The 15,024-nt window shown below is 28.4% G+C and overlaps 1 protein-coding gene across 1 annotated transcript in view; it reads left to right on the top strand.

The window, feature by feature from the left end:
• The window catches only part of LOC112686948, a gene marked incomplete at its 5' end in the record, with an annotated part of 190,534 nt that overhangs the window by 116,344 nt on the left and 59,166 nt on the right, over window positions 1-15,024 (top strand). Inside the window, 2 exons of the mRNA XM_025559448.1 lie at window positions 2,021-2,302; window positions 13,095-13,397. Of these exons, the coding sequence (XP_025415233.1) occupies window positions 2,021-2,302; window positions 13,095-13,397 (585 nt within the window). The remainder of the gene's footprint in view (window positions 1-2,020; window positions 2,303-13,094; window positions 13,398-15,024) is intronic.

Raw genomic sequence — 15,024 nt, forward strand, 5'->3', positions numbered from 1 at the left:
TTCAATTCAATTTTAAATTGAATATAACTAATGAAAAACACAATAAGTCAAAATACTCTGCGATACTATGGATTGAAATACAAATAAGACAATTTTATATAAAATGGGTTTTCATTAATGTTAAAAAATAAAATAAAAAAAATAGAAACCTAACCGAAGTCTTAAAAATAAAATATATGAAATAAATACGCAATCAAAGAATTGTATTTCCTTGTTTGGGTGCAAATCATGTAATAGACCAACTGGGAAAAGAAATTAAAATACGAATAAAAGATAACAAAATATTTATAAATTCTAAACGAATAAAAAAAATCAACAGTAATGGAACGAACATAAAAAATACAAACATTTAAACTATATTAAAATATTTAATAAAGAAGTAATGAAAAGCGGACAGTAAAAGATGGAAAAAAGCAATATAAATTAAAAAAGGCCTAGGTAAATTTAACAGGAAAATAGATTGAAAAAAAGTAATGTGTGAAAAACAATTATGTACCAAATAATGAAAAAACAGTGGACGAAAATAAACACATGGAAGAAAAAGTAACCTTATAAGATTATACTAGAAATATATACTATATTTCACGAAAGTGAATCGTAATTTAGAAAAATAAGAACAATAAATGCATGGAATTCAATAATTATTACTCAATATATTTTCGGTGATTAAGATGAGTCATCCATGAAAATATAACAATTAAACAACAAATACTGTGGTCGGTATGGCCATAGTTTAAAGATAACATAATAAGAGTAAAACCAATAAGAATAAATACTAACCAGAAACAAGCAAATCAATCAGTATTAACCTTGAAAATATTCATCGTAAAAATGAAACCTGCAATGGATCCGAGATATCACAACATAACTGATGATATAAGGTATGAAATCTAAAGAGTCAAAATATTACTGAAGGTATTAAGTGTGCAAATGATGTATCAGAAAAATAAAGTATTATCGGAATACTGTATTATAATGAATTTTATCCATAAGAGTAAACATAAGAGTAAACAAAAATTATTAACCATAAAATTATATAAAATATTATATCTTACTGACAACGATACTATAACAGTAATAACATTCTCTGTTTAAACTCATAATTTTTGAAATTAAGAATGTACATTTGATTATTTTCAGTTCTATTTCCTGCCCACGTGAGCATAGTAGAATGTAGCATTTTATTTTCAACACATTTTACAATACAAATAAATTAGTTGAATAGACGATCAATCATTTAAATAAAATAAAATATGTATGTATAATATACATTGTATATATATATATATATCTTATTTTTAATTTTTTATGAACTTTTTTACTGACAAAAGTGGTACTAAAACCTTCAGCAGAGTGTCGGGTTTTAGCCAAAAAAAATTTCAGCCAAATCGGTTCAGTAGTTTTCTCGGTTAGCGCGGTCGAAGAAAAACCCTTACAATTTTATATATAGTATAGATAGATAGATAAATAATATAATATATATGTAATATATATGGTGTATTGAACATTTAATAATTTTAAAACTATTATTTATTACACATCAACATTTCATTGTAATTAGATTATAATTTTTTGTTAAAATAATCATTATATCACCAGCCTAAATAAAACCAATATTGTTTACATTTCTAACTCTTACATTATATAAAGACGATACAACTTATTATTGATAAAACAAATAATAATTTAATTAGGTACTTGTGGTTTTTGATGTTCCTATATTGATTCGAATAAAAAACTCTTTAGTGAATGTTTTTATAACGTCGCAGAGTAATTATACTACAAATAAATCAAAATAGCTTAGTGCAATAAGTGTAATACATTTACTGGTAATAATGAAAACGAAGTATATTGTTAGGTACCACAGAAAACTGTTTACTGTAGTCAATTAATTGTTTTTTTCTTCTTCTTAACCAACCTAACCTTTTGGTTGCTGTTTCTTGAAAAATAAAATACGGAGCAACAAATAGATGTGTATAAACCGATGTTGTGTGATAATAATTGTTCCATTTGTGTTTAGGTTAAAATTACTTTCGCGAAGATACGCCAAAAGTCGCTTCGAAGAGGACCGAACTCGCACGGAGATCGGTCGGAACTCATCCGGTTTCGCCGCGGAGCAGATGACCATCGACAGCGAGGACTCGTTCCAGGTAGACAACGGATCACCGCCCGTCCCTTCATCACCGACCGGTGTCCCTTCGTCACCGAATTGTTACGACGAATCGTCGCCTACCAAATCGAAGCAGCATTTCACGTTTCCGACAGTCAACGAAACAGACGAGCCAGCTGAACCGACCAACAGGTGAGCAAAGAATAATAATAATATGTCCATTTTCGATCACGTTACACATAGAGACCAACATGAGTGAGTACAATGAACTTGTTCCACGTGGAAAAATAAAAAAAAATTGTAATTTTTTATAAACATCAATACAGTTATTTATACTAAAATTATATGAAACAAGTATAAAAAAAAAAAAACATAATATTTTTTCGCTTCCCTCTAAAACCTTAACTACACGTGTGTCCATATGTGCCTGCATCTAAGACGAATTAAAAATATACCTCCCTTACCATTATTCGTACGTTTTTGCGATTCCAACTCGATTATCGAAACAGTAAAACAACAACTGACAAATCATTGTAATAGTCAGCCTTTCTGGGTTTTATTCTCAGTGCACGTCGAACAACAAAGGGCGTTGTAATTATATTATTAAACACATTTACGGATACTCTCGTTTTAATTTTTAAAACATGCCTCTTTCACCCGCACGATCGCATATATTTTTGTATCTTAACAAACACGTGTCCAACATCGTTGAACGATTACTATTAACATTTAAGTTATACACTTGTTGACGTCACGACATGTGGTAGTAGTTTCAACAAAAATTATATTATAAGCAAACCTTCGATGAGAAATTATATTAAAATAAAACGAAGACTGGTACGAATTGACTATTATCAGTATAGAATTAATGTAATATAAAATTTAAAATTTAACTTTAAAAAAATCTAAAAATTTAAAACTATTTACATAAAAAAATTAAAACACATAATATGACTAAATGATCATTATTTTTTTTACTTAACCGCAAGGCTATAATTAATTTGAATCGTCATTTTTTCATTTTTTCATCTGTCTATTAATTAATTCACTCTTCTGTAGTCTTCGTGTTCAAAAAATGATTAAAAACATATTCTAACCGAGCTTGTAATTTGTAATGGAGCTTTTTTTCGCAAACTGGTCAATGTACCGTGCTGATTTTGTCACAGGTTTTATCATAGAACGAATTTTTAATCACGTTTCAATGCACTAAAATAATACTATTTGAATGAATCATTTTCCATGTCACAATACTACTCCCGATCCTGTTCAATATTCCATGTAGAAAATCACCGTACTAATTATGGTCAATATATATATATATATATATCCACTAAATCGACTCGTTATTGAAGGTAATTTAAATTAATTTGATTCTATTTCTTTGATAACCTACCTTACCTCAAACTTCATTGCTCTTATTGTGAACTTTTATTTTGATAATTTCTGAGAACTGTTATTATCTTATTTATTACATTTTCCAAATAAATTTATCCCACTTATGTTATCAAATCTATGTTAAATAATTAACGTGATATTCTTACTTATGACAGTTTTAATTCAGATAAATAAATATAAATAAATAAAATTAATAATGAATCCATTAGTCACTAAAATTTCCGTATTATAGAGTGAAGTTTGAGAACCTATAACAAGTTGTAGGTAACACAAGACTAATATTTTATTTTAAATATTATTAGTTATGATTGAAAAAAAAATACTGAATAATTTAACTTGTGAATAAATTGATTTTTTTCAAATAAATTGTTAATAATATTCATAAAATAAATAAATAAAGCTTAATATTTAAGGAGTTCTACACCAATTAAATAGGCCACACGTTTATACCAATATCATTTATGACTTTTTTCATAACAAATAATATGTTATAAATACGAAACACACGATCATATCTAAAAATCATTTGAGTAAACACGATTATGTGGAATAATGAATAATGAATATTTTTATATTCAAACAATTAATCGAATATATCTTCACACTGCTAATCATTAATTCTGGTAATCACATTAGACATAGCGTGTTGTACGTTCATTTTTATTTTGTTGACATTTTCACAGCTTAAGCTCTAATCGCTGTATGGGATTAAATCGTGATCCATCGTTTACTTAGTTATTCAGTTGTATCTCTCACCGAACAGTCGACAACACATACTTCCTATTCACGTAGTAGGCCGTGCTGGAATTATAGTTTTTTTAAGTTTCTTTTAAAAAAACCACATTATTGGTCAGTATTCTAAAGCACAATATTGACACGATAAGGCGACGTGGATAATGGAAATGGCATAATTGTGCATCACAGCCAGTGGCGCAACCAAGGGGGGTGTTTTGGGTGTCTGGACCCCCCCTTGAATCATATTGATAGAAATTACATTCCATAACCATTGCAAAAAAATGTTCTATCTGCTGTCATAATTTATTTATAAGTAGGTATCATTAGAAATATTGTTTAAAATACTATTAAACAGAATGCAAATGTGTTAGTGTTATAAATATTTTGTTCATAGTTTACCGACAAATTCGAAAATTTATTTTGGCTAAAATAAATATATTATTAAAACCTAAAGATCTATAATATAATATAGGTACAGTATAGTATTGCGCAGTATAGATATCTGTGTTACAACTATGTACATAATTATATTATTAAACTTTGCGATAAAACAGGCCTTGGAAAATTCGACTAAGAAAACCCATAAGTGACCAAATATTTATCTTATTTCACCCCTTAATCAAATTTTCGTCAAAAATTGAATAATAATATAATATTTGTATAAGTGTCTGTATTTACGTGTTTTTATTATATCAATTCAGTTGTTCGATAGTTATTGTTGACGTCGATTAAATAAAATGAGAAAGCGTGTATGTATAACAGATTTTTTTGTCAAAAAAGAACCACGGCAAGAATTGACACAATCAATTGTGAAAACAAAAATTGACAAATCTCGTTCGGATAACAAATACTCTTGTTCAAGCTAACAAATAAAATATGAACATGTTAACCGCGATAGTAAGGTTAGTTTATTTGATATTCAATTATATTTTGATAAAATTCAAAAGCTTTCAAATAAAGAAAAAATTGAATATTTTCAAAAAACATTGTCCCCAGAAAGCACATTTGTATTTCCAACAACTGAGTTCAATAAAAAAAAATTAAAGTTTCAATTAAATTGGTTGGAGGTTGGAAAAATGGAAATGGATAGCGTATTCACAAATAAATGATGGGGTGTACACAATGCAAGTATTATGTTATATTTTATAAAACAGAAGGAATAATTGGATCACAGACCTTGGGAAACTTTTAGAATGTGGTATAAAGCAATAGAAGAATTTAACCATCATGAAAAATGTAATTATGACCTTCATTAAGTTGAACAATATTAAAACGTTATTGCCATTGAATCTGGGAAACAAGATTCTGTCGACTTATAATTAAATAAAGCGGCTAAAGTACAAAGGGAATTGAATAGAAAAATAATTATTCCTGTAATCGAGTCTGTGATTTTTTGCGGAAGAAAAGGAATCATCTTACGGGGACATCGTGAATTCAGAACATTAACGACAGAAAATCCGGTAGAAAATTACCATAATTTTAGAGCTTTAATGCGATTTCATTTAAATGCAACAAAATTATCTGATGATGAACCTTACCAATTAGCTAGAACTAATTATACAAAAAGTGCACAGTGTACAAGTTGACAGATTCAAAACGAAATAATCGGTTCTTGTCATGAAGTTATATTATTTGAAATCGTTAATAAAGTGAATAATAATAAATGCTTTACGGTTATAACAGACAAGACGGAAGATGTGGCTGACATTGAGCAATTCTCAATTTGTGTTCGTTACTTTGGTTCTAAAACTAAAATAGTAAAAGAACAATTTTTAAAATTTGTCTCTGTCATGAATTTATGTGGAAGCACACTTACAAGTACTTATATTAAAGAACTTACCGACATGAAAATTGAGGTGCAATATTTAAGAGGCCAAGGTTACGACGAAGCTACATCGATGTGTGAACGATTCAATGGTGTTCAGACATGCATAAAAAAAGAATATAAAACAGCTATATATATATATATATATATATATATATATCCATTGCTGTTCACACAGTTTAAATTTGACTTATTCTTATGCTTGCAGATTACAAGGTATTCGAAATACTATGGGGACAATCGAAAAGGTTTTCGTATTTTTAAATACTTCAAAAAGACAAACAGAATTTTCAAAACATGTCAAGGAACTGAATAAAGCACAGACTCGTAAAGTAAAATTATAGCAATTATGTTCGATAAGATGGGTGGAAAGACACTACTCGATAGCAATGTTTGAACAACTTTTTCGGCTGTACATTCATGTTTAGAAGAGATGACTAGTTAGGCAGATAGCGAAACATCAATTAAAGCTCATATGTTATTATTGTTTTTAAAAGAATGTGAGTTTAATGTTGGTCTTATTGTTTCAAAAAATATATTTCAGTACACAGTATCTTTATGTATAAACTTACAAAAACCTAACATAGATATAATTCAAGCTCTTGAGTACGATGATAATGTTTTACGTCAATTACATTTAATTAGGAATAATGTCGATGAAGAATTTTCGAAGTGTTTTGATGAACTTCAAAATAAATCAAATGATTTAGATTTTAAAATAAAAATTCCCGGAATTACAAAAATACAGACTTATAGACAGAATACTCCAAATAATACGGTTCAAGAATATTTTATAATTTCATTATTTATACTTTTTTAGATTCATTCATAAGTCAGTTAAATGACAGATTTATTAATCATAAAGAAATTATTCAATCGTTTTAAATGCTTTTTCCAATTGCTCCTCTTACTGAACAACAAGTAAGGTTCATCAAACATTTGGTGGAATTTTATACTGACGACTTGGAAGATTCATTAAAGGTTTTAGCTGAAGTAAAAATTTATCAACATCAAGTTTTTAAACTACGACTGAAAACCAATTTAAAAATGGTTACTGCAATTGAAGTAATCAATGATTGCAATAATGATTTATATCTCAACGTTTACAAACTACTAAAAATTATTTTAATGTAACCCGTGACATCTTGTGAAGCCGAAAGATCATTTTCAACTTTGAAGCAAATCAAAACGTACCTCAAAAACTCAATAACTGACTATAGACTAAATGGCTTAGCAGCATTGAATATTCACCGTGAAATTGAAGTTGATATAGATGACGTAATTAAAGAGTTAATTCAGAAAAAAGACGATTGGACTTTGTAATCAAAAATTCATAAATATTGTTGTATGTATAATAATTTTTTTAAACTTTTTTTTAACATTTGACAATTAATAAAATTATGTCATTTTTATCTAAACATACGTGATTTATATTTTTCAGTTAATTGAACGCCGGATGTTAGTAGTGTATTCAGAAATAATTATGGTGGTAGGTTTGATAGGTTTGATTCAAATCGTTTGAATAAGATAATATACTAAATATTAAATAGTAGTCTTCAGAAATTTTCTAGTCATTAACTTTACGAAAAATAATTATGAGAGACAGTGGCGAAACCAGGGGGAGAATTCAGGGGTTATAACTCCCCCGATTTTTTTTTTAATTTTCCCAAGAACTATTTAATAAATATACATTAATTTATGAAAATACAAATATTTGTAACTATGCAACCCCTCTAAATTGTTATCAAGTTGCGCCATTAATGAGAGACTGTATACGCTATTGGCGGACAACTCCCTTGAAAAAATCCTAGTTGCGCCACTGATCACAGCTATGATAATACATCATGTATGCATTTTGTTGTTTGGTATAATAATATTCCAAACATATTCAAAATGTATAATAACACGAAATTAACTCCTAGACCAGCCGGGCTTAATAACAACACACAAATTTACACTACAATTGGGCGGTTTGTTAAAATATAGACATTGCGCGTGTTAGATCTGTTAATCTGTAATAACCCAAAAATACAAAATAAAAGTAATAATGGGAGAAATATATAAATGGTGGGTTTTATAATATATTAAGGGCTGTTACCTTCTTCCTTATTTAAGGGAGGGCTCTCAGGTTTGTAAAGGTTTGAGAGCTGATCAACGCAATTGTACAGTCTGTTAAGCTAAATAAAGCAGCACTTACTTGTTTTCCGTAGACCTTCAGATATCGATGCGATCTTATCCATCCATCAATTTTTACTTATCGGCGTTTTCGATAAGTTTTAAAGTTGTAGTCACTTTCAGGCATTCAGTTCCAACGTTCTCTACTTGTCTTATTCTCGAACAATAATTTATACTGGTCCCAATCTTTACTTACATTCTACAGCGTTTAATTAATAATTAATAATGGCAAAAATTTGATTAATAGCTATAAATATGAATAATGTGTATCAGAATTTTAATTTATTTTGTATTTAATTTTATTGCGCTATAAAATATCATTTCCGTTTAATTACATTTGTTTTGCGATTAACCTACAAACAAGATTTGCATTCGTTTTTGACACGTTTCCAAGGTTCTACTTTTAAGTGTTTATGTAATCCATGAATATAGTTGTGTTCTTAGAACAATTTTCCGTTTTAATGGAAATGCTTAAAACCATTTATGAATATGAAATAACATTATTGTTTCAAATATTACATTTCATAGTAGATCAAAATACTACTAGTTTCATTATGGTAGAGACATAAAGGTATAAAATAAAACAACAGAAACATTTGATTATAATTGATCATTTTATACGTCGTTTTAAGAATCAGTATTCAAATATGAGTAGTGCTTATTCATATTTCCAAAAATATACTAGTAATAAATTAATAATGATTATTTATCAATAAACCAAAATATTTAGAAAACAAATATGTATTACACGTAACATTTGCGTTTTGACACATGGCCACGTAGAAAAAATTAAAAACAAATAATAAATTTAAAAGGCAATCTTATGATCATATAATAGCTTCAGTTCTTGATGAACTGAAGAAAATAACAGTTATAATGTATAACATAATCTTACCAGATAACACAGACTTTCAAACTCTACTTCTTATAACCTTTTTTCGATAAATAATATAGTTGAAAATGAAAATAACATAACAATATAGTATTTTCATATACCAAATCGACATGCTATATTTTCCAATATCAATATTCATCAGTTTTATATTATTATAATTTATTTTGAATACAATCATAAATTCAACGTAGGAAATTCAAGAAAATAGCAAAAAATTAGTTTTTTTTTTTATAACACTTATATAAAATCATACTATCATTTTAAATGGAATTAAAAATCATATATTTAAAGAAAAATTCAATAAAACAACAAAAATATTGTTCATGTTTTTTAACTAAATAATTTTTATTAATATATCTATTTATAAAGAGTATAAACAAAGTAGCTTCCCGCGTCAGTCCCTATATATGCTTAGATTTTTAAAACTATGCAACAGATTTTGATGTGGGTTTTTTAACTGATAGAGTGATTCAAAAGGAAGGTTTTTTTTAAAAAAAAAAAAAAAGTGAGAAGACTGAAGATTGTATTATTGTACTATGAGTGTGGTGTGTTAGCATAAAAATTAGATTAGATTATTATTATTATTATTTATTGAACTGAGTAAATATTAATTACTTTGTACAAAAATTATAATGTTATGTCTGGAAGACTTCGTCGTTCAAACATAGATCTTAGTACAGTGAATTCCAAAAGAGCACGTTTAGCAAGAGATCAAAAATCGTCAACGGAATGTTAGGCTTGCCTCAGCCAGCTTCGGTATGGATATAGAGTTGAGAGAAAAAAAGAATCCTCAGTAGAGCGTGAGGCTTGTCTCAACCAGGATAGGGATAGACATAGAATACAGAGAGCCAGAGAATCGTCCGCACAAACAGACAACCGAACAGCCACAGATCCGAAAGAGTAAATAAAGAAAATTCTACCAAGAATTACGATTCTTCGATTCCTTACAAGGACGATTGTGTAATATAAATAGGTACCATGTCAGTAGTGTGTGAACATTGATTGACATTGAAATCCAAAGACGGATCGAAAGGTATGTGTTGCTTACAAGTAAAAGTAAAATTAGAAGAAATTCTTCCTCCACTTTACTCTCTCCTTATGGGTGATCATCCAAAATCCAAACAATTCATATGAAATATACACTATTATAATAACGCATTTCAAATTTATCACTTAACTGAGAGCTTGCTACGACTTGATGATCACCAATTTCTACTAATTTATTTTATTGCAAATCCAGATAATACCCATGCGGATCCAGGGCGACTTGCTAGTTGTACCTACATAAAATAAATAATTATGAATAATGTTATGAAATATTTTTACATGTGTGACTTATAAGACTAACGACTGAACACTTTATGTTACTACAATAATTCAAATTAAACTATTTATATTCATAAAATATAGGTGCTAAAAATGTAATTATTAAAAATTATTAAACAATTAAGGCGAATAGTTATTAATTTGCTTTACAATTAAAGTATATTGACATTTTAGTAATATTAAAACATTATTATAGTGAAAAATATAACAAAAATTATAAGTTTTTCTCACTACCGAAAAATGAAAAAAAAATCTCTCATTCCATTAAACCATTAACTATCGAATGCGTATAGTAATTTATAAAAAAATATTATAAATTGAACGTTCATATTAATTTGATTATGTTACATGAAGGTATATTTAAATACAACATGATGACTCCTCGTGGATATGCCTAAATTAATTATTGCTGTAAATTTACAGTTGTGCTACGTAAATTGTGTCAAAACTAATGATTACTAATGATATAGTTTGTACGTTTAAAAGATTTCGCTATTCATTAATATCGGTATTAAAATCAAATTATTAAATTACGCGTGTATATTGATACTACTAATTATTATTAAACAGGAACGGCATTAAATTCGGTTTCATTAAAATTATTCTAATTTTCTATTTAAACCAATTGTCGCTCATTAAAAACGTATTCCTGTAATGCAATTTGCAAACAGGAAATAAATATCTATTTCAACTACGTTATGCTTAAGGTATATTAAAAGAATATTATATTGTTTAAAAAATAATTAATCAATATAAACGAATTATATAACATACGTAAGTGATATATGGTAATTGAATGATCGTATTTATGTAAACGATTACTTTAAAGAAACTTCACATATTTAGGACGTTATTAAAGATCTTACGTGACGATATTAAACGATCTTGTGATTTTTCAATAAAATTGTATTTAAAAAAATCTACAAATATTATTATAGAATTATTGAACGCTTATTATAATATTATAATAATACGCTTATTTTTATATAGTATTTTCAACAGACCAAAAATTAAATAATCCGCTTATTTTTCAATATGTCTATTGAACCATATTATAATATAATGGATATATATATATAAATTTATATATATACTAGAGTGATCACTATCTATAATTTTTGATTTTTTTCAGGCCCTTCCTCTTCCCATAAAAAAAGGTTCAATTACTTAAAAAAAAACCAAACACAAAACGTTTCAGACAAATTCATTAATTATAAATCGTATTACTATAATTCTGAAGTTATTAAAATAAAAATTTTTAAAATTATTAATTTATAAATCGTAGTATTTAGTGTTTTTTGATATTTTGGTTATTTTGTTGTAGTTCACTATAAGTTTTATTCCTTTTTGTCCAACATAATTTATACAAAGATAATTTATTACTAAAATATTTTTTAAAATTAATAAAATTTCATTATAATCTTCTCTGTTATCCAAATGTCTTATTTATTTGATATATAAATGAAATATACTTATTAATACTAATAGGTTTGCCAAGAAAGATTTCTTCTAAAATCGCTATCAAGCAATTTTGGGTGCTGGAATGGTTGTTAATATTTTTTTTATTTCTAGATCATTCAGGAAATATTTTATACATTTAATTCATCGATTTTAATAATAACCGATCAATGTCTATGTAAAAAAAAAACTTATATAAATTAATAAAATAAATATCATTAAATTTTATTCGTTGTTTGCTTTTTTCAAGCTTAATTTTTATTTTATCAATATAGTAACTGCTCCAATCTAAAATGATGGAGTATCTTCCGAGTGATGAAGCCGGAAAATTCATCTAGTTATAAATAATAAACATAATTTTAACCAATAAAGTAACTACAATGCATTTTTTTAAATTCTATATAATTTAATAACAATGAAACTACGTTTAAGGGCCAAAAAATTAAAGAATCAGGACGAAACCCTGTAATATTGAATTTTAAATGAAATTAACCTATACGTTGTTCAGCCCATATTACGACACTGACTGACTTATTATTGTTATTATTATTATTATTTTTTTTTTTTAATTATGGTTGACGATACGATCTATACAATTAACATATTACATATCGTATCGACCGGTACAACAGCTGCGGCGTCTATTTAATAACTCACTGTTTTTTGCGCAAATATCACAGAGTGATAATGTGAACCCGGCGACAGTCCAGGACGATGTTTATAATTTTTTTTAAATTTCTTTTTTTTTTTGGATTTCGTCCGACCGGGTCATACAAAGTCAAGAAGTTGGCCGTACATCACACATATTATATTGTACGAGCTATGTGCTCCCACTTGACGATTACATTATTTATTTTTTTTTTCCCTTCCAAAGCTAATCGTGCAATACGACATACCAGCGGGCTGTGGCGAACATAATTTATTCCATCGGCTCGTTAATTACGATGTCGATAAGATTTTTGATTTCCAGTACTCGTACGTTCACCACGCAGTGTCTAAACGACTAAGAACGATAGTTTTCAATTATATATTTTCCGCGAAGAAATTATGTAATTGAATTATTTGTCGTGATAAATTAACGTCTGCTTTTCACACAACTTTCTCTAAATTATGAAACGTCACAAGTCACACAAGTATTCGTCACTGATTACCATGGACCTATGCACGGTTTTCAGAAGACTCTCGTCGGCGGCGTACGGTCGGTCGACGCCCAACTGGAACAACAAGGAGCGGAAAGGGTCGGCGGTGCTGCTGGACGCGCTGATCATCAACAAGAGCCAATCGGCCGCGGTGGTCATGTCGGACACAGGACAGGTGGCCACGATCGTCGTGCAGCAGCCATCCCTGTCGGCCAACTCACCGGACCAGGGCCACGAAGGCTGCCAGACCGCGCCCGTCGAACTGCCGATTGACTTCAACCGGTGGCCGGACTTCGCCAACAGTCTCAGCTCACAACAGTACCACGACTTTCAGATGAAGTAAGTACAAAACACACATAATATACTTACGCACTTTTCCGTATTGACTACTCAAATCGTTTTGGATTAATGTAAACAGAAATCAATCATGATATTCGATAAACACAAAACCGATTTTTTTTTTTTTTTTAAACCATTCTAAATAGCAAATATTTCACTTAACATTAATTTCTCAGTAATTATATTTTTACTATTTGATTTGAATTTAAATAATTAAGTAGAAGATAAGACCATAAAAATTAATTGGTAATATAAAAGAAAAGTAGTAGTTAGTACTAGAAAATGTGATCTAGAATGTTATGAAAAAACGGACGTGTGTTTCTCCTCCCTCCCTCATCATACTGAAAAGACACGTACCCAGTTTTGTAATACTGAAATTGCTTTATTTTAATAATTTTTTATGTTCTCTTTCTCTTTTTCTCACTCTGATGATTTATCGTGACATGAAAAACAACCGTCATCTAGAACTAACGGATACGGCTATGTAGTACCCATATAGCAGAAGTATTCAAACTTTTTCGTCCTACGGTGTCAATCACAATATTTTGACAGCTCCCAAATTAGTAACGACAAAAAAACAATGGTTATACTTTGTAGGTATGTAAATGATTATAATGTATTAATATGTATTTATTGAATACACGGTTATATAAAACAGTTATCAAATAAATAGGTTACATAGAAAAAATTTAATTCAATATTGTATGTTTCATAATATGTTCAAATGATGGTTCAAGTTTAGAAATAATTATTCTCATCTCTGTTCACATCAACGTTCACTTTTGATCGATACTTTGCTTTAATAACAGCCAACACTGAAAATTTGGTGTCACATAGAAATACAAATAGGTATTATATTTTTGTTATACCTTTTTTGGCCAATTCTGGATACTGTAGTATTACATGTATTCAAAATTAGATTAACGGCAATGGTATGAACATAATCTTCATTGTGGAATCTAACATTATATCAATCCAATATTCTTGTTCAATTAATTGCAAATTTATTGAAAGATTAGCACTAATACAGGTGATAATGATAATAACCTAAGTCTTAAGAAATAATTATTTTAATGGTCACGTGTGTTTTGTTATCGCTTCAATAATAAAACAAATGATTATAAACTATATTTATTATATTTATACATATATTGATTATTTTACATTAATTTTAGTTTCCGGTTCTCCTTTCTCCCACTCCAGTTACGGCCCTAGGATCCATGACACACAGTTCGAATACCTTTGGAATATAGTATTTAGGACTGATAATTTTGACAGAATTAATGTCGGTTCGATATTCGACTAAAATAATATCTCAGCCTGTCCACGTGTTCTCGTCATCTGCAAATCAATTAATCCCTTCCGTTGCGGGTGGCAAATATAGTTGGGTGAAAAAGGACCAATCGTGGGTTTTATGTCATTGAAACGGTTTAGAGCTTTTTGAACTACAAATAAAACAATTTCAAAAACCAGCTGCAGATTTATTGTTTTTTACGATTCGTGAATTTCATTGTTTTTTTACGATACCCATTGGATTATCTCTTCAAAGAATTTAAATGAAAAACAAATATTTCCACTGTCCTTTCTACTTCAAGCCATTTGTGTGAAATTATGATTATCAGATATC

The sequence above is a fragment of the Sipha flava genome, unplaced genomic scaffold (assembly GCF_003268045.1).
Source record: "Sipha flava isolate LNK unplaced genomic scaffold, YSA_version1 32_pilon_pilon, whole genome shotgun sequence".
Classification (NCBI taxonomy): domain Eukaryota; kingdom Metazoa; phylum Arthropoda; class Insecta; order Hemiptera; family Aphididae; genus Sipha; species Sipha flava.